The sequence below is a fragment of the Anopheles funestus genome, chromosome 2RL, assembly GCF_943734845.2.
Source record: "Anopheles funestus chromosome 2RL, idAnoFuneDA-416_04, whole genome shotgun sequence".
Classification (NCBI taxonomy): domain Eukaryota; kingdom Metazoa; phylum Arthropoda; class Insecta; order Diptera; family Culicidae; genus Anopheles; species Anopheles funestus.
The window spans coordinates 1,509,722-1,529,644 of NC_064598.1; the positions used below are offsets into that span (position 1 = coordinate 1,509,722).

The following is a 19,923-nucleotide window of genomic DNA, read 5'->3' on the forward strand; positions in this document are numbered from 1 at the left end:
TTAACGATATGTGCGATTGAATACAAAAAAAAATTAAGAAAAATATGCAAGTTTTCCTTTGCAACGGTGCTGACAAAAAATTCAAATTTGAAACGTCATTTAACAGTGTTTGTTATTGTTATGATTTTTTACGTCCAGGCCTCAGGCGCTTACCGAAAAAGTTCTGCAAAATATTCCTTCGCGAAATGGAGTCGAAAGACGATGAATATTGGAATGATTCGGCGAACAAATCGTTCAACTTTGACGAAGACGATGTAAGTTAATGCGAAATAAAGTGCATTACAATGCCGCATCGGAGAACGTCAACAAGTAACAAAACTGATTGTGCTTAACAGGTGGCTGTCCTCGAAATTGCAAGCAACAACAAACGAAGTCTCTTTGGCGAAGACACCGTTTCGGAATCAAACTATGGCAGTAGTCAGCGGGAACTTCCACTGCAGAGCATTATCTCGAATGAGAATCTCGAAATAATATTGCAAGAACAGTCACGTCATGAAATGACCATTCCGAAGGGTATATCGCTCGAGGAGGAAGTAAAGCTACTGCGGAAGAAGATACAAGAGTTTAACTACGCTCCGTCCGTAGCTTCGGTCATCCGGAAATTGATCCTTGGCAAATCATGTTCACTGGAAATGTTTCGATCGATGGCGGAAAAAGAACAGCTGATCGATGAAGCGATCGCTTCCGGGTGTGGCAATGCGATCCTGAAAGTGACCCTGTTTCTGGATCAAACGCTTAAAAAGAAACTTTTCTATACGCTACTACAAACTCGCCCAGAAGCCGTTCATCATTACGTGAACTATTTGTCTCTTCGGCTGAAAGTGACCGAATGTACTGATTTGCTGGTGTAAGTTTAAACAGGACAGGAGGGTGCTCCATGGTGGTTAAAAATGGTTCTTATTGCATATTTATTTACAGATTTTTAGGAAGACACCATGAAGCGAGCGTAAGCATAGACGGTTGGAAGTTTTATATTGGGGAGTAGTTGGTTAATGATTTGCTCTTGTTTTTAGTTACTACAATTTTCCATATTTGTATGCAGTACATCCAATCTCGATATAAAGCGACAGAGGTTGAAAAAGATTTACAGCGATTATTTCTCCCAGCCGGGTGCGAACACATTCTATGCGCAATTGGTGATCAACTATTTGAATCTCTTAGGTACAGCCAGTTTCCCCGGAGGCATCGGCAATATAATAGCTTATTTTGTTGTTGTGCTTTTAGAATATCAAACCGGAGAGCTTCACTCGTCGGGAGGAAGCAGCAAAGCGTTGGCCATTCAAGACAAATCAGTGCTGGAAACATTGAACTACGTTTGTGGGAAGTACAAATGGGGCGACACTTCTCTGCAGACGAACGACAATCCTTTCAAGCTGGCCGAAAATCATCAAGTATCGCAGGCCCAGTTCGAGTGGGTCGCCTTGAACGAGCGTGCGAGGCAACAGGCGTGGCTAGACTTTGATCATGTTTTCGAGCGAAAAGCATGGTTGAATTTGAAACAAAAATCTTTTAAAATTAACATTCCCATCGATCGTACGATATTGCGATTGCATTCTCTCAATGCACCCGATCCGGTTCTGAATACATTTCTCGCCAAGTTAGAAGATCCGCAAAGACGATTAGCTCTGGCGAAGAAGGTACATTCGAAGCACGGTATCGTGGATGCGCTTGTGCTACTGAAGGATCGTGCAGAGCTGGAAAGCTATCAAAACTCGCTTGATAATGGCACTGAGGAGCGGCTGTATGCAGCAAATGCTCTAAAATCTTTGGTAAGCACCATTTAAAACAATCACAAACATATACCGTTCCCATATTAATATGCCAATTCTTTCATTTCCGATACCTTCCAGAACAATAAATGGAAAAGTGATGCTATGAAGCTTATCAAGTGATAATAAAGCAAACACACACGGATTGCTATTTGAATGAATTCAAAATACGAAACTTCCTCACCATCGCGGTCGAAATGATGCCGGACGGTAGAAGCTTTTGGTTAGAAGTTTATTTGTGAAAGCTAAAACATCAACTACAACTTGATAATCTACTGGAACTAGTTCGTCTCACTACTACGCTGGCTAATCACAATAACTTCGTGCGTTAAGATATCATGGACTGTATAAATATGCGCCGCATGGATATTCCTGCGACAAGAGAGATACGTAATTTACATAGAAATTCATTGCAGTCGCTTTAGCCATTGTATCGACCCACGTGAAATTTAAACATGGGATGCCACGGGTAGTCATAGCCAAATCCGGGCACACCATGGATCGCCAGCAATGTGGAAAGCAACAGGCACCACCTATGCTATTTGAACTTTTTCTCGCCATCTCGCTGAATCAGATCGGTAACAACGTTGTCCAACTTGGTACTAAATGCCTCGAACGAAAACCTTTGCTGCACCCGCTTCCGTCCCATGGCTCCCATTCGTTCGCAGTGCTTATCATCCTTCACCAGCTTTGCCATCGCGGTCGCAAATTCCTTCGGGACGGGCTCGCACAAGAATCCAGTTTGTTCGTTGATGATGGTCTCCAGTGGACCACCACTGTTGGCTGCAATTACTGGTTTCGAGAGGTACATTCCCTCCAAAGGAACGATTCCGAAATGCTCGAACTCCGGCGTGTAAACTAGTGCCTGTGCGCGCTGAAGCAGGGACAGCTTTTGGCGGTCGGTGGGAGACTTCAGTAGACGTACTTTGGCACGTATCTGCATATCTTCAGCAAGCTCCTCCAATTCGTCGTAGTGCTCCACATTCTCCATCACCCGATCGTCGTATCCGCCGGCCATAATTAGGCACACCTTGTGCCACTCGCCTGGTGATACCAATTCCTGCAGCGCCTTGAAAGCGTGCAAAGCGAGCGGGAGGTTCTTCTTGCGCTCGTAACGATTTATCGAAAGAAACACGAAAGCATCGTTCGGTAGCTTAACCACCTGGTCTGACTCGTCGATGTAAGTTTCGTCGAAGAATCGAGTGTTTAGTGACGGATACAGCACATCCGGATCGGTTGCAATCCGTTTGAAAGTTTCCTTAAATACTCGACTAGTAAACTTACTATTCACCAGAATGCCATCTGCCTGAGCCGTAGTTACTTCCTCAAGGTAATTGAGCGGCATGCGATAGTACTGCTTGAGAAGACTGCCCGGCTTGGACAGCAGCTGGTCTGGATAATGGCAGTAGAACAGTATCTTGGGGTTGGGTCGTGCCAGCCGAAATATGGGAATGCCAAGCGAAATCAAATCACAGAAAACCACATCCACCGGTTCTTTTTTCGACATGAACAGACTGTAGTAGAAGGCCGCGTACATCATGCGAATGTAGGCGCACACGGCATAAAACTTGCCAAAGATATCCCTCGGGAGCCAATCGCCAACCGTCATTACCGGCAGCCGTCCATCTTTCGTCTCATCGAAACAGTGGTTTGGGTCGTGATGGTTAGTAAGGAAGCTGACAGTGTGCCCCTTGCTTTGCAAAGCTAGCGCAGCATCCACAATCAGTCGTTCGGCACCGCCAATGCCCAGATCCGGATGAACGAACAAGATACGCACCATTCCTGCACGAAGTGATCGCAAAAGTCTTACTTAACAGGGCCAACAATTGAAATACAATAAAAACAAAACGAACACTTACCTCTCAAAAAAAGTCCAAGTCTTCTGCAAAAACCGCAAATACGTGTTGTCTGCCAGCAAAACAGAAAAAAGTGTAGCCAAAGAAAACTGTCAAACAATTGTCATGCAAAACAAAACACACTGTGTGAACGTGCCCCGCAATCAGCTGATAGATGCGGTGCAACTGTCATAGCGAAACATAAACACACAACAAACAGCACAACAAACCATGAACGATCCAAACCGTAAAATAGAAATTGATAAATCTTCCGTAAGTATGCTATAAATAGTGATAATATACTCCAGTGAACTAGCGTACTGATTGAATATTACGTTTAGCTGCTTAGCTTAAAAGCAGAACTGCTTCGCAAACAGGAGGAAGTAGGACGAGCCAAAGCATCAACTTCTATTGAAGATTTTGTACCGAAAAGAGCCCCAAAAGCAGAGAAACATGAATCCACAACACGAAAAGAACGTCGGGAGAAGAAAGATAAATCTAAGGAAAAACCCGTTGTTACAGAACTGGAAGATTCTGCACAGCTCGCTAGGTCGAAGCAAATGTTACAAGCGAAAGCGAAATATTACGACCGGATGGTTGCCGCTGGAGGATCGCTAAACAGCGACGAAAACAGTTTGGTAATGTTCAACAAAAAGAAGCAAGACATTAAGCCAGCTTACAGCGTATCCGACGAATCTGCCCCCGAGAGCAGTGTGAGCTCTAGTTCATCCGAAAGTGAAGGAGACGAAAGTGGGGATAACAAATGGTAAGGAGTTTGGTTCTGCAATATTACACAAAGGACGATAGGGTTACAAACGGTTAACATATTTTACTCTTATTGCAGGGTTGAATACACCGATTGTTTGGGACGTACGAGAAAGTGTCTAAAGGAGGATTTGAAAGCTTGCTTAGCACGGGACAGAGAACTTTCCAAATCGATGGGTCCGCGTGATGTGCACCGTAGAGAAGGTATGCAAGGAGGTCCGTCTACAGAAAACGCTGCAGCAGCGAAATCGTCCATTGAGGGCACCAAGCAGGATAAAATCACCAATGATCAAGATGCCATGGAAGAAGAGGAAGGTGAACTTGTGGGTCCAATGCCTCCCGCAATTGGTCCGACCGGCGTTACAGATATTGGCGAAAGGTTCCGCGAGATGAAAGAGCAATGGATTCAACAGGAAGAAACGAATCTGGAGAAAGGTTCCGTACACTACCAGGATGTGCTGTTTGATGGTAAGTGCAAAAGTTTATTTTCGTTTCTTTGTCTTTACAATGTGTCCCGGAAACCAGTTCCTATTCTGGCGTTTTCGAAATGAAGTTGATATAAGTATTAAATGTACCCGAGCGTGTGGTTAGCATCGATCATTTAACTTCTATTATTTTGGCCAAAGACCTTAAACAATTGACAACAATTGCTATTCGTAACAGAATAGCAAAACAGAGCAAAAGTATCGCATCGATCGTTTTTGTAAATTGATTCAATCTTAACAGAACTTACGCACAGAGAACTGTACTGGTTGGGAATCCAAAACGACCGGATGGATCGATTCGAATTTGCTCGAATAAAGATCCAACTACAATTGTCCCAATGGAGTTGATTTGCAGCGCTTTGCACAAGGGTAAAATGTATCACACGCTTGCAGATGAAGAGATCCATATCTCGCTAGCTTATCGTGACCGTTCATTTTTCCACTAAGCGGCGGTGGATGTGAATACACATCCATAAGGGGTATCTGTTAAATCTGGCACGATTGAACTACTCCGGTTTCATGTAGAACACGAGTTAAAACGCTCGTCAGTGGCGGCAAATACGCACTTCCGAAAGTTGTTATGCAAATTTGCATTTCCCCCCCTGGTCGACGGTCAACGCGTTAGTTGTTAGTGATAATTTGCAGATCCACTTATTGCTGGACGCATAATACGCTGTCGGAAATAGTACCGGCGGTACTCCGTACCTTTAAATGTGTGCTATGCTTACCGGCTTGTCATCGTCACCCGAAAACATTCATTGTGATATTTCACGGTACGCCTCCTCCACAAAGTCTTCCTCCGTTTCGTTCAAACTACAATTTCCACATTAGTCCATCTTGCGGGAATTTTTATTTTCGGTTCACCGTTGAATCGATCTATAATTTTCGGGATATTTTAATCGATACAATCCGGGCTAGTTCTAACATCTAATACAACACATGCTTGCATCTTCAAGCAACGTAACCGTTTGCGCCCTTTTCTGTTTTTTACCCTCGAAGGGAAGTATAGTGGCGCTTCCCTGTTGTCTACTTTTATAATTGTGCGGGTGTAATTCGAACATCGCTTACATTTATATGTCTGTTTTCTCTTGTAATTTTCTAACCAAGCTGTTTTCGAACTGGTTTATTTTCCGCTTAGAGTATTAACCATTTGCTCATTCCTTTTATTGCAATACTGTCCGCGTTTATTCGCGCGTGTGTGTATCTTCTTGCCGTCCCTTGGTAGAGCCGATGTAATGTTTAGCTGTTTTAGCTGATTTTAAGATTAATAAGAACGACAACGATTGTACAATAGTCGCCAGAATCGTAGCAGTGGAAGAATGTTGGGATGGTTGAGCAAACACAAAATAAACCCTCGTTCCTCGAGCTGAGCTCCTTTGGGTATCTAGGGGATGAGGGTTGTTCGAGGTGGGAAGATACACAAAACTACACTTCCTACTACTTGCAGATTATCCAAACCTCTTTCTCTCTGGTCGTCCCTTTTTACTTTACCTTCTCTACTATTCTCTACATATTGCATTTTCTTTTAGCTGAGGGATGGAATGAGAAGAAGTAATTTACGATAAAATACATGATAGATTTACTTCGTCTACGACGTCGAAGCAAAAAGTGGTCATTAGTAGTGTAGCTTCAGTGGCTTTTTCACTATTTACAATTATGTACATCCTTATCAAGCCTTCAGGGCCCGGGCAGTGCAACAAAGAGAGGGAGGACTAGTGGCACAACAGGTCGACCGAAATGCGACAACTTTTTGCCGCTGCTTTCAGCTGACATGGCACCAGAATGTATGCACGGTGCGTCGTGCAATAGTGTCGCTCTGCTGATGCGCGCTCAAGCGCATTTGGCGTCGTGAAACATGTTTATTAATTTACTAATCGAATTGCAAGCTCCACCGAATACGCCGGGTTAGCGGGGACACTATCGTTCTACTTACTACTACGCACACGCAAAAGAAAACTCGCACCCATTAGTATGGTTTTATTTTCATTTGTGTCAAAATTTCGGATTCTGGACAATGACGACGAAGACGCATAGCATCCTTCACAGCATCGCGCAAAAACCAAATCACTATCGTGTCGGCACCAGTGCTTAGTGTGGCCGGTGTTGCTTCATTCTTGGAATGCAGTCGTGTACGGCGCGTTTGCAAATTTTTCGAATCACATCAATCCACAGGGATGTGTTTGTGGTGTTCAACTAGATCACGGTTTAGTAGGATAGTTGCTGCAACGTAACGTGCAGCAGCACGCAACAACTGACAATGAGTGATCCTAAACGCACCGAGGACGACGGCGAGCTGCTGGTACTAGGAATTGCATTGCTTTCTCTGCTTCGATCGGATGCGGTGGTGTTGGAGTCACTTGTGGCACTGTTATCCTTGCTTCGCCGATCGGCCGATGTCGCCACCGGTTTGAGCGTTATAGTAATTTGCGTCGTAACATCACGATGTCCCGGGGCCCCGATTGCACCGCCATTGTGTAGCATATCATGATGGTGTGGCTGCTGCTGGGAGGAGGAACGTGAGGACGAGATGGTACGATGCGTCTCGCTACGATCGCCATCCATTCCGGATGATTCGGCCATATCCTCATCGTCGCTGTTGTTTGGTGGCGGTTGATGATGCATACCGACACCACCACCGAGACGGTTCCGATGATGTGCATGCATTAGGGCCGTTTCAATAGAACGACGGATCTCGGTACGGGTCAACTGATTGCATAGATCCGTGCTGCAATAACAGTAGTCGATACTGTTGGCGCTCTTGCAATCGTTAATGGCCAGACTTTCGCCACATGTGCGTATTTCGATTTCACCTGACAGAAAGTGAAGAAAGAAGAGGAAAAGATGTATGTGAAATTAAATTCCAGAAGAACATTCATATGTCGTCGGCTAACAAATCGCAAATCAGATGATATCTTAAACACGCTGGTTCCCCCATTACTCATTGGTCAAGTCAAGCCAGCATAAATACAAACGCTACAATTAGAGGGCAGTAAATTGCCCTACCGGTCGGTGACTAATGCAACCATCGCAGGCAAAGAAAATTCACTAGGGGAATATTAAAGGCGGAAAAGATTTTATTTTTCCTCGTAAAATACAAGGACGTCAAGGCGTTTTGTAGGAGGGAACGCTGCTTCCTTTCACAGAAATTTACATGTGAAATTACAATTGAAGTGCTGACTTTTACTACCAATCGGCAGAAAACGGGCACGTGCTTTTCCACGCGATAGGAAAAAAGGATTTTCTTTGCAAAACCGTACGTCGCTTGTGAATGGCTTTATTGCATGATTTCAAACAAGGGTAAACCGGGTTTCCAAACGAAAATGATTTTTTTCTGTGCTTCTTTGTTTATAACTTCGTTAGAATAAGAAGTGCCCTCCTGTAGTCACCTTCGTGTTGGTCGTTTAATTGATTATGTATTTTTTATATTTTGCATATAGTTTTTCTCAACCAAGCACTTTTTTATTTTTTTATTTTTTTCAATGGGGTTTTCAATTTTTTTAATCAGTATGTTCAATTTAATTTTTGTGATAATTTTTATAATGGTAAAATACTTTCTTTATCTGCGTATAACATATACCGACGTTCATAAAGCCGCCAACCGTTTCCGGTAAACGGAACCAACGTACAGACACACAAACAGTGACCCAGTCCCTTCCGGTTTAACGGTGTAGCTTCATCCCGGACCGAACGAGTGCGTGTAGAACTAATAAACTTTCAATCTTCATTAAAAATGAATCCTGTCATCGACCACGGGAACGAGCCTGGCAATGTCCGCAGCCATACGCACGCTGTACCCAGGCCCCAGCCCAGCAGTAGGATAGGCCATCGCGAGGGCGAGGGTTTTAGAATCACACACACTGGCTGATGAGAGAGAGTGAAAGGCTCTTGAGCACATGTACATGAAATATCCCAGGCATAAATCCACATCGACGCGCAAATGAAAGGACCGGGAGTTCGGTGTGTGAAACCAAGAGACAAGACAAGCGAGGTCCATTAAGATGTCATACCATTTGCGCGATTTTCAATGTGTCACATCGAACACAGGAATCGTCCTCCCTGACATATTTTGCCTTTCCCTTTCTAAAGTCTCCCGAACGTGTTCCCGTAGAGGCGTCCTCGACGTTGGAAGCTGTTGATGGAGCTTTTTTGAAAGGAATATCATTAAAATTAAATTTACTTTTCCCGTTCCCCCTGCGGTATGGGTGTTTAGCGTAAGCTTTTTACTGTAGCAAAAACACACTCCGTCACATGCATGTATGTGATTATTAAGATTGCACGCCTTTTCCTTTGCCGTAGTGATCCCTGCTTCACGATATACCTCCGAGAAGCATCAAAGTCTGTTGTTGATAATGATTTGTTTGAAGCATCTCCACCGGGGGTGTAGAAAAAGCGAGATGCAAAAGACGTGAAGTAACTCCCAGAACCCGATAGGAAGTATTTGGGAAGGAAGGAAGCCAACCTGCTGCCAAGTTCTGGTAAAGGTAAGGAAAATGACATCCTTAGCACGGGGTATGCAAGGTCTTCTCCTTGGCAGTAATACCTCTGGTTTGCGTCGAGTTTTAGGCATTTGTTTCTGGTGCGCTTTTGCTTATTTGTTTCTTCACTTTCGTTGCGACTTCTGGCCCTGTCGCCTTACCTTCCCGATTGTCCCCGGTTGTGTTAATGAAAGCGGTTTGTCTTGCCGATAAGCGAAGCGAAAACGAACTCCAGACACTGATAGACACCGCTACAAGCAAGTAGAAGCATAAGAGAGGCCTATGCCCAAAATGGGGAAAAGTTTCAACTGTGAACGAAGTTTTCTTGGGCGAGATAGAAGCGCATCATAAGCACAGAGCATCGTTACGGTACGGTTGGTGGGACTGGAAGTCTCACATCTTCACGGTTTCCTGGCAAGGTGAATGGAAAGTTTTCCCGCCATACTGACGAAACAGAGCAGCGATATACGATGATGCTGGTTGCTGTTACAACTGCTTTAGGGTACTTTTTTATTTTCGTTTGCCTTGCCGACGATCCTGAGCTCAGATAGTAGGAGTTTTTTTTTTAAAGAAAATAAGCATAAATCGGATGATAAACGAGTTAATGTACATAACAGCAAAAAAGTTGCGTCCTCCGGTTACGTTGCCCAAAAACCCCAAAAAGAGGGACCATTTTTCATCAGCATCCAAAACACAAAACAATATTGGATAATCGACATGACGCAAATTGGATTGCAAAGTTGTGAAAAACCGGCAAAACCAACCGGCACCGGTGGGAACCAATTTCAAAAGCACCAATGGTCAAACATTGGAGTCACATTTAGTGACAATAATCGGCGATTAAAAGTGGAAATAAAATCCCGGTTTGCCGGATAAAATCCCATTTAATCGTCCGCTCTTTGTCGGTGTTCGGTGTCGTGTGATTGTGTGTGGCGCTGGTATTTAACCCTTGTAAAACATCCAGTTATTGCAACATGCTGTGTGGTCGTCTGTCGATGATGGCAAACAGAAACAATATAATGTAATAAATGTGGTCCTCACCCTGTACCGCCGGTGTTCGTTCTATGTCCGTACAAACTAATTTTCACTCTCGCAGCCCAATTTCTCACCCACTGTTACTGACCAGCTGTGGCAAGGGTGCACTACCGAGTTCCGACTAGCCTCGAAAGCTTGGAATGGAAACAAAGATTGAACTGCCAAAAGGAGAAAGCTTACCAACTGGTGACGATGACGACGAAAAGGGTGATAAGGAGTAATTTAATTAAAAACTTCCGCGGCAAAAATCTCTACCGGTGCTGAATCTTTTAAACTCGCTTGGAATTTGTCTAGCTAGGAGAATAATTCTAGAAGGAAACAAAGGCATGACCATTTTAAGCATACGCAACCGGACTGTGAATGTAATATTATTCATATTAATATTCATATTTTGAATGAGACGAAACGGAGAGGATCAATTTCGTTAAAACTTACCGCTTACTATCTTCCTTTTTCACTTACTATAATTGGCCACTCCGTGTGATTTCCCTTAGAACGCTAAACCCCAGCTGAATTGCTTGTTACAATTAATAATTCTTCTCTATCCGTTCCCTATACCCCACACTCTAGAGGCACGATTGCATGGCGTTGGATACTATGCATTTTCCACCGACCAGCAAGAACGTAACCGGCAACGGGACGAACTGGATTCGATACGTGAGTCAACGCTGGAAGCGCAAAAGGAACGGGAAACATTGCGAAAGGCACGTGACAAACTTATAGCCGATAGGGTAAAAGCTGCCCGTGCCCGTCAACGAGCACGCCAAGGTTTACCACCAGAGGACGAAGCGGAGGAGGAGGAGGAAAGTCGGAAGAACAAAGAGTCCGATCAGCTGTTTGATCAGGCGGAAGAAAAGCGCACACGCAAGGCAGAAGAGAAACAGCGCAGAAAGAAGGAAAAGGAAGAACGGCGCAGAGAGCGCGACCGGGCAGATCATGTCCGTCCGTGGGATGAAGGAAAGGAACAAAATGCCGAGAATAAGGAGTGGGTTCCAGCTAAGGAACGGTTCATCCTATCGCAGCACGAATGGAACGAACAGAAGCGTAGCGAACGGAATGCCGAATTTGCGCCACCACCTGTCGGTCAATCGGAAAAAATCAATCCATTCCCATGGAAACATTCACAACTTCCCACGACACGTTCCGATGTGGACAGCGACTCTTCCGATGCGAATGATAACGAGGAAATAATTGTCGGCCCAGTGCCATCGATGATGATGATGGGAAATTCTTCTAGTGCGCTACTGGAGGACATTCCACTGCCGGAGCAAGAAGACTCTGCCAAAAAATCTCTGTTTTTCACTACGAAAAAAAATCCACCCAAGAAGGAGCTGAAGCGACGCAATCTGAACGCGGTTGAAATGGTAACGCCAGCAAAGCAACCAACACCGGTGCCTATTGTCAACGAGCTAAGTGACACGGAGGCACCCGATACGGGAAGGAAGGAACCTCTCGTGCCGGAAAGACGAGGAGTTGAAATAGAACCTCCACCAACGTACGATTACTACGGACCATCGGATGGTGCCGGAATGCGGCGCAATCGTCCAGGACAATCGAAAGCGGACGGTCCGGCAAGTAGAACCAATCTGGAGGCTTCCATTGAGGCGGGATTGAAGTTTTTGAGAAACCAATCGGACAAATCAGGTGGTCCGGGAACCAAAAATCGCTGGACTTCAAATGCAGACTATTGAGAGAGTGTAATAAATAGAGAGAGCAAATGATAACAGCAATTTCGTATGTTTCCTGAAAGATATAGCAGTAGTACCTAGCTGGAACTATACTTTAAGCATACACAAGCATCGTAAGTGATTAAAATGTCGTAGTAATGATAATTTTCATTTGAATGTACTTTTGCTGCGAGCTACATTTAATCCAGCGCCGTAGTGAACATTATAGCAAGTAGTATAGTAAACATTTCGCCCGTACACGATGGAAACGAGAGACCAAACCAATACCCTGCTAGCTGTCCTTCGACATACAACACACAGAGCTTAGCGTTTTCGGGCGGCCGTTAGTCGGTTTGTTTCTTTCCTCTTCCTTGTGGTATATTACCTCAGTACCGCCGTGGCCAACTATGTGTTTTAATGAGCAGCTAAAAAAGCCATCCTCGTGTAAAAAGCCACACGCTGGATCGTCCGGTCGGAGGTTAAGCGCGAATGGTAGCATACCCCGGTCAGAGTAACATGCATGTGTACCCGATGCAGGGCAGGCAACACTCGAGTGCACTTGTCATTTGTATCTTTTCTCGAGTGGCTCTCTCGCTTCATGTTAGTTACGAATAATCTCTTACCATCATCATCATCATCATCATCGTCAGCATCGTCGCTCGCATCAACCAACCGATAGCTAGATGGTCCGTAGTGTCATGATCATTATCGTTTTTGTCACCATCATAATCGTAACGTAGCATCTTGCCCATCGTGTCCAACGAAGATGCGACAGAGGTCTATCTCTACTGTTCGGTTAAGGGTCGGTTCACGTCACAAGCACATGAACCGATTTAAAAATCTGTTTTACGATTATGTTTGTGATGATAAAACCTTCAGCTTCCTTCCGAACACTGGTCCAAACCGGTTGGTTGGTTGGTCGGATGCTTAAAAGTGCTTCCAAAATTTGTCAAATGTAGCTCATTAGCCAAAAGGTTAACGGTTTACGAACTAACTTACCATCAACCTGCGTCAAACAGCTCGTGTACGTTGGTGGACAGTCAAAGGCATACTTTTCCTCTGGCCGGAAGTCTTCGCATGTGCCTTCCACGGTTGGCACACTGCTTTGGCCGTGATGCGTCGGTAGCGTCCTGAACGGTCCATCAGCTCCTTCGCCACAAATGTAACACTTCCTGGCATCGGCCAACTGCACCAACCAAAGGAATGCTGCAAAATACAAAAATAAGAACGACGTTACGGCGATACGTTAGTACGCGATCTGTTTAACTATCAAACAAGCGATTATTTAGTTAGGAATATTAGAAGATCTTATTCACCAGGGAAATAGTACATCACAACAGCCTCCATAACAAGCATCACACATCCCTTGTACGGGTTATGTTTTAACTTTCTATCAATTTCCTTCCAAAAATGTAAAGTTAAACGAATTCTTTGCAATTTACAGCCATTTAAACGGCATGCTTTCTGAGTAAAGACGATGAGCGATGTTTTTATTACGCATGGCATATGTTTCAGCAGAAGGAACACCACCGTGTTCCCTCTTACATGCAGCGAGGCACAGCATCATTTAATTACGGGAAATGAAAACTGAAATCCTCTTCTGGGCGTCTCTGTTATGCAAAAAAAAACCTTCTCCTCTCTGCTCCCTTCCCTGTCCCGTTTTCACCCTGCGGGATAGAAATATGATGCTCTAGGAAAGGAATACGGGAGAAAAAAACACAGCAGCGTAATAACGAAAAACCTTCATTCGCGCGCTGTTGAGCTCAAGTTCGAAGAAATGTTTTGATAGCATACATCATACAACATATCATAGAACGACTATGCTGACTACGGTGCAAAACCGGGTAAGCGCTGGCAATGACTCAACGGTTGTTGTTACTCTCTTACCATACCCCAAGCCGCACCTTGTCCCGGTAACCACACACCGTTTGGGGCGTATGCTTAAAAAGAAAATATCACATGAAAGATACATTAAAGCCAATTTTCCTGCTAAAAAGCTTCTTAAATGGATCGTGTTAATAGAATTTTAGGTTCAACATATTCTCAAAAAAACTCACCCCCAAACCGTGTCGCGCCACGTGCTATTCAAATTTTGAAATGTAAATCTTCTAAGAATTCCACTAATTTCCATTTAACGGGTTTTTTTGTCAGCTGAGAGATTCTACCACCAGAAAACCCACAAACACCAAATGTGCTTCAAACATGCCAACCACTGGATTTGCATTTCGTGGGGCTCTTCTTCGACACAGTACATCATGTTGGCGAGGGGTTGATTTAAAGAAATAAAATTGCACTTTAAACGACCACGGCCGGCAGCAGATGTGTACCAAAGGGTAGGTGTCTGTGGCCGTAGCGACTGCCGATGGAAACGAATGAATGAATGAAAAATGACGAAATGATTGAGCAATAATCGCGCGTCTCCGTCCGTGTGTTCGTTTGGTTGGCCTGGATGGCGGGGAACTCTTTCAAAGATCGACGCAGATTCCCATCTCGTGATGCTCGGTACTCGGTAATTGGGAATCGGGTTGTCCCGACTGGAGCACCAACCAACCGAAGGCAAACGATGAAACGTGAGAAGCTATTTACCGTAGCCCCGTGTCGTCGTAATTGAGATTTATTTAAGAGGTTCTCGTTCGTCTTCGAGGCCCTCCGGTCCGGTCAGTTCCTGAATCGATCTCGAGTGCTCAGCAAGCTCAGCATAACACGTGCGTCTCCTGGCCCTATTATTGTCACCGCACCATATCACCCAGCAAACCCAGTGGATCCAATTGAAGGCAAAAAGGTTCCACCCCCTTCAACAGACACACGCACACACACACCCATCGGGTTCGGGTGAATTGGCGATGCGGTTGAACGTTCTTAGGAAAGTCGTTCAGCAAACCCAACTCCGCCCCTTGGTTCCGGACTCCGAGCGCAGATAAGGGGGTTTTCCGAATCATTCTCCAAATATGGGGAAGAAAAAAAACCCCACGTTGGACCAGGTGAAACCGACTTTCTTGAGAAACTCCTCGAACGTGTCGGCATTGTTACATGTACACGGACCCGGGTACCATTGTCGAAAGCAACCTTCTTCTTCTCGTCGACCTTCCGGCAGCCGTCAGAAGTCAGAAGGCATCCCCGCAGGGGTCGCCCAGCACTGCGCTGGAACGAAGGATGAAAGCTCTCTGATGGCACTTTCAATTGAGCCGGCTTCCGGTTCGTCCTGCAGTGTGTGCTGGAATCGTTGTGGAATCTCTATTACCTCTCTCTGAAGCTCTTCCCATTTTGTTCCACTCATTTCCATCCATCCATTTTCATTTCTCGATCGATTTCTGCCACAAGGAGGGCCACACATTACATTGTGGTGGTGGAGCTTTTCTTCTTGCTCACCAACTCACGCTACTTTCGGAGAGTAAATGCATGATAAGACCAGTCTAAAACTGGAAACTGGTGTAAAGTCTATGGCAATAAGGGACACTTTTGTTACCGAAAACACTGTGACACCCATCCGCCGATCATTCGTTGGTCGTCGTGGAAATTGGAAATAATGTTACATTTGCGTAACACGACGCTTTCCCCCCCACCAATATAATGACACTGAGTGCTTCCTTTCGAGGATTACACGCATACCCCGGCTTCGTATTCCTTCCGTCGGTACCATCTTTCATCCAATTCGGATTTATCCATTGGCCATTCATCTCTGATCCCTAACCGAAACTGTTTGCTTTCATCGCTCGTCTCCTTCGTTAGCCGGTCTTTCAAGAGCTTTAGGCCTTTTTTCCGTGCGCGACATTCGGTTCTAGGCACGTGCACGTGTCTCGGATCGTACGCCGATTCTTGCCGTTATTGTCGTTATTATTATTATTATTAGTAATAACATTACGATTTCTTCCCGTGGAGTTCCTTCCTGCAGCACGACGGCGACTGCTAGATAACTGGGGCTTGCGACTGAATCCTTCGCCCATTCTCCTTCGAATTACCATCTTTGATTCACGGGCGCACGTTTTTATTTGATTACCTTTCATGCTTACCGCCGGCAACGAGAGATTCTTCCCGGCAGTCGTTAGACTTTGCCGTTGTGCCCGCGGACCTTTACACCATCACGAACTCGGTGTCGCTAGGCATCGGCAGATCGGCTAAGCTGTGTTTTGTTTTCCTCCCTGCAGAAGGACGAACGTGCTTTAACTCGCGTGCAAACGGAACACACTATATTAGTGTGTCCTGGTACCGGGAAAACGGGATAAATATTCACAATCTTACGAAAGCTTCCCATTTCCTCGACGCTCGTAAGTGCGGATTCTTCAATTTCCTGCCACTTAGTTGCTCTGCGCCTACCATCAACACTATGTTTCACCATTCCTTCAGTGGCACTAAGCCGACGTTGACAACGTGTGCGCCGCCATCGCAAGAATTCGCGACAAATAGGTATTTCTCATCGCCAAATTATAGTCACTGCCAGGGGGCCAGGGCTTCACCGTCACAGAGTCACTCGGCCACGAACTGTGTGAATGTGTCACGGAAACTGTCGTAAATCAATTTATAGCAATTTATCCACGCTGCTGGTGCGCCATACTGTGTGTTCTTTTCCAGCCTCTTTTCTTGGCAGCACTGCAGCAAAGAGGTAACTGGGTCTGTTTCGCGTACTTCGGGGTAGGGCACGGTCAATCCTCGCTGTCATCAATGCTATTGTGCATTCCATTCATCCCATACCATGAGTCTTTTGATGCAATTAGTCAACGTGTGTCAACGTCTCGGGCGGAAGGAATGCATCGTTCATGATAACGGCCCGTGTAAAAGGTTTTAAGTCATGTCGCAACTAGAAGACACTGTCGAGTGTACTGCTGCTCTACAGTGTAGAACACGACGGGATTGAAAGTTACCGAAGCGAATAAATCTTGCTTCCACGAACCTTTTCCGTTTTTGCTGTTCCTCTGGCACGGTGTAAGATTCGGTGATGCTGAAAATTCCCACCTACATCGTTACACCACGTTTGCAGACCCCATTCATCAGCGGCACCAATTTGCAAAATGGTCGCTTGCAAAAAGGGAGTGAACCACTTTCGTCGAATGTCCTTCCTTTAGCGGAGTAGCTCAGTCCAGCTTACAGCTTGGGGCCCACAACTTTATCGGTACGATGTCAAACATAACACCATGTTGGGGCCAAACTACCGACAACGCTATCGGGGTCTTACCCGGAAGCCGGTCCCCAAAAACCATCGGGTCGAAGTGAATCATCATGTCACTAGCAGCAAGTGTCATTAGATTGTATTTGGAACTTCATTTCCTCCCTTGTTGCTTGTTGCCCCAGGCAAGCCACTCTGCGAACAAATGTACGGGATGGATCATTGAAGACTGGACTGGACTGGACCCGAACTTGGAGTTTCAACCAACCGAGAAAAGCTCATCCAACCCTTTAAAATCCCATCGTCACTTGGCTCCGGATCCAATCTCGCCCAGTGCATAGCAACGCCCGGACGTGTACTACACGGCGTGTCCTCTCGGGACAACAAATAAGACTTTCCCCGTGGCAGCTATTCGGCAAAGTGAAAATCGCTTTTCGGTCCAGTTCAAAAATCGAAGCTCACTCAGGTGTAAGAAGCACATCGGGCTGATGGAAAGAGTGACCTGCCGCACTGCTGGTTGCTTGTTGTGGTGGGAATCGGAATCGGCGTTACTAGGCAGGGAGTAACAGTGGTCTGCCACTTGACAAACAACAAAGCGGAAGTTCTTCATCAAATACACCCAACCCGGTACACATTGTCCCCCGTCGCAGCCGGTTGCTGCTGCTGCTGCTGTTCGCTACTCATCCGTTTCGGGTCGATGGACGCCACTGCTGCCGCCCGAATGTCTGAAGTACGTTGCATTTCTCACTGCGAGGCAAAAGGTTCTGGAGTAGAGTTTTCTCCACTGTTTGGAGAGCGCGTGTAAAATTAACATACAACATTCATTTAGCAAACGGGTGCGAACAGACTGTGAGCATGAATCGGGGATTGGGGAAACCGGAGTCGGACAAGATGTGGCGCACAAGTCCACTCGAAAAATTAATTTTAAGTGACATTTTGTCTGCTTCATTCGCCCTGAAGCAGAAGCACACCGGGATGAAGGTTTTTCTTCGGAAAGCTGGTTTCGTTGTTGCATGTTGAATTCCTGCGGGTAAAATTCACACCCACTCTTACTCCAACACCCCGGTTTATGGTGTTGGGTGTCTTCAAAGAGTGTTGGCTAAAGGAATGGGGAAAAAAACCCTTTCCTTTTTTATGCAGGTTCGTGCCCGGTACGGTATGTCCGCACACGTCCGCTAAATGTTTGAGGAAAAGTACGAAAACAAACAATCGCGGCAATGGGACATAATGGATGATGAAACAGTGTTGCCGGCTCGATAAAGCAGACCGGAAAATGGTGGGAAAATGTTGAATTCACAATAAATATCACCTCTACATATAATACGGTCTTATTCCATAAGGTGTTCCTTTGTCCTATAGCTAATGAGCTTTGGTTAAAAGTAACTAACAATGAAAGAACTCTCCGAAGCATTTTCCTTCTATTTCGAGTGTTGCTTATCCGGTGGAAATTAGAAAAACAATAACAATAGCAAAATTAGCAGAATGATCGATGATAGTGTGATTAGTGTTGGGTCAAGAGCGAAAGAGGTACCTCAATCCCTTTGCTAATCTTATTGTGCGCGCTTCAGCACAGCACACACACAAAATAATAAAAAATTAAAAAAATCTAAAAATTCGAAAATTTCCTAAGGCTTACCCCTTGCCATTTTTTGAGCAAAATTTAAAAATTTGTTTTATTTTTATGCGAATTTGTTGCAATATGTTTCTTTTCGCTCAAATAATGCTTTAAATTCAAAAAAGAATAAAATATCAGAAAAAAAATTTTAAAAAAATTTCAACTCGAAAATTTCATAAGGGGTACCCCTTGCCATTTTTTTGAGAAATTTTGCAAAAAAAAATTAAATTGATTTATTTTAATGCCAATTGGTTGTAATAGGTTTCTTTTCACTCAAATAGTGCTTTAAATACAAAAAAGCATAAAAAATAAGAAAAAAATAAAAAAATCGAAAATTTTGAAAATTTTCTAAGGGGTTAGCCTTAGCTTTTTTTGAGTAATTTAGCAAAATTGTATAAATTGATTTATTTTAATGCGAAGATCCGCTCTTGCAAAAGAGCTACTTGACCCAACACTAAGTGTGATGTTTAGTACGTGGAAGGAATTGGTCAACTCTTTCATATACTAACAGAGTGTCCTCGGAGCGACGACAGAGAGGTATCGTTTCAATGCAAAAAAGGGATTCCTTCCACCAGCTCCCAAAAGCGCCAGATACAATACAAGCATTTTACCCTTTCGGTGAAGAAAAACAAAGATAAAGAAGTTCTGCTTATTGCGTTCTATAGCTATCCTGTACAGGTGGACCGAGAGCGCTCACATTCCTAGCCATTTAACACATTTATATATTTCATGATTTTCACATATTCTTTTCAAAAGGAGAAAAGAAATAATAAACTTCCTAAATCCTTTTTACAGTGAATAAAAAACAGGATACCAAACTACATTCGAAAAGTTTTTTGCGTGTGTCAGCCACTGTTTGATAGGAATACTAAAAAAGGGAGGCACCGGGTAAAGGTGAACAAAACTATCATACACAACACACTCCACTATTAAAATGTACAGACAAATTATAAAAATCATAAACAACCGACTTTTTAGGAAATGATAGGACACAATTAAACTTTCCACTCATTTCTCCCTTAGTGTCCCTCTCTCTCAAACAAACGACCGCGACGACGACGACGACGACTGTGACCGGAAAAAGCTGTAGTTCCGCTGCGCCCGCCGGCTCATGATGAGGGTGGCATGGGCACGATTTTGGAACCAAAAACTTTACCCATCGTTCTCCGTTATCTA

General features: G+C 44.6%; 3 protein-coding genes across 4 annotated transcripts; 2 read left to right on the top strand and 1 right to left on the bottom strand.

Moving 5' to 3' along the window:
• Positions 1–18: 18 nt before the first annotated feature.
• LOC125761528 (vacuolar protein sorting-associated protein 16B) lies at positions 19–1,904 on the top strand. Its single transcript, XM_049422740.1, has 6 exons — positions 19–254; positions 336–847; positions 919–946; positions 1,014–1,161; positions 1,225–1,769; positions 1,851–1,904. Exons 1-6 carry the CDS (start codon positions 45–47, stop codon positions 1,890–1,892), a joined length of 1,485 nt encoding a protein of 494 aa, XP_049278697.1. The 5' UTR covers positions 19–44; the 3' UTR covers positions 1,893–1,904.
• Positions 1,905–1,920: 16 nt separating this feature from the next.
• LOC125761537 (alpha-1,3/1,6-mannosyltransferase ALG2) lies at positions 1,921–3,719 on the bottom strand. 2 transcript variants are annotated; one of them, XR_007418114.1, is made up of 3 exons: positions 3,629–3,719; positions 2,212–3,551; positions 1,921–2,141 (listed from the first exon to the last, which is right to left on the bottom strand). XR_007418114.1 is itself a non-coding variant. In XM_049422749.1 (2 exons), exon 2 carries the CDS (start codon positions 3,547–3,549, stop codon positions 2,308–2,310), a length of 1,242 nt encoding a protein of 413 aa, XP_049278706.1. In that variant the 5' UTR covers positions 3,550–3,551; positions 3,629–3,719; the 3' UTR covers positions 1,921–2,307. The 2 variants fall into 2 exon arrangements, 1 of the variants encoding a protein (XP_049278706.1); XM_049422749.1 differs by having other exon boundaries at positions 1,921–3,551.
• Positions 3,720–3,752: 33 nt separating this feature from the next.
• On the top strand, positions 3,753–12,987 carry LOC125761525 (coiled-coil domain-containing protein 174). Its single transcript, XM_049422735.1, has 4 exons — positions 3,753–3,877; positions 3,946–4,370; positions 4,449–4,837; positions 10,935–12,987. The coding sequence occupies exons 1-4, from the start codon at positions 3,836–3,838 to the stop codon at positions 12,053–12,055; spliced, it is 1,977 nt and encodes a 658-aa protein (XP_049278692.1). The 5' UTR covers positions 3,753–3,835; the 3' UTR covers positions 12,056–12,987.
• The last annotated feature ends 6,936 nt before the right edge of the window (positions 12,988–19,923 follow it).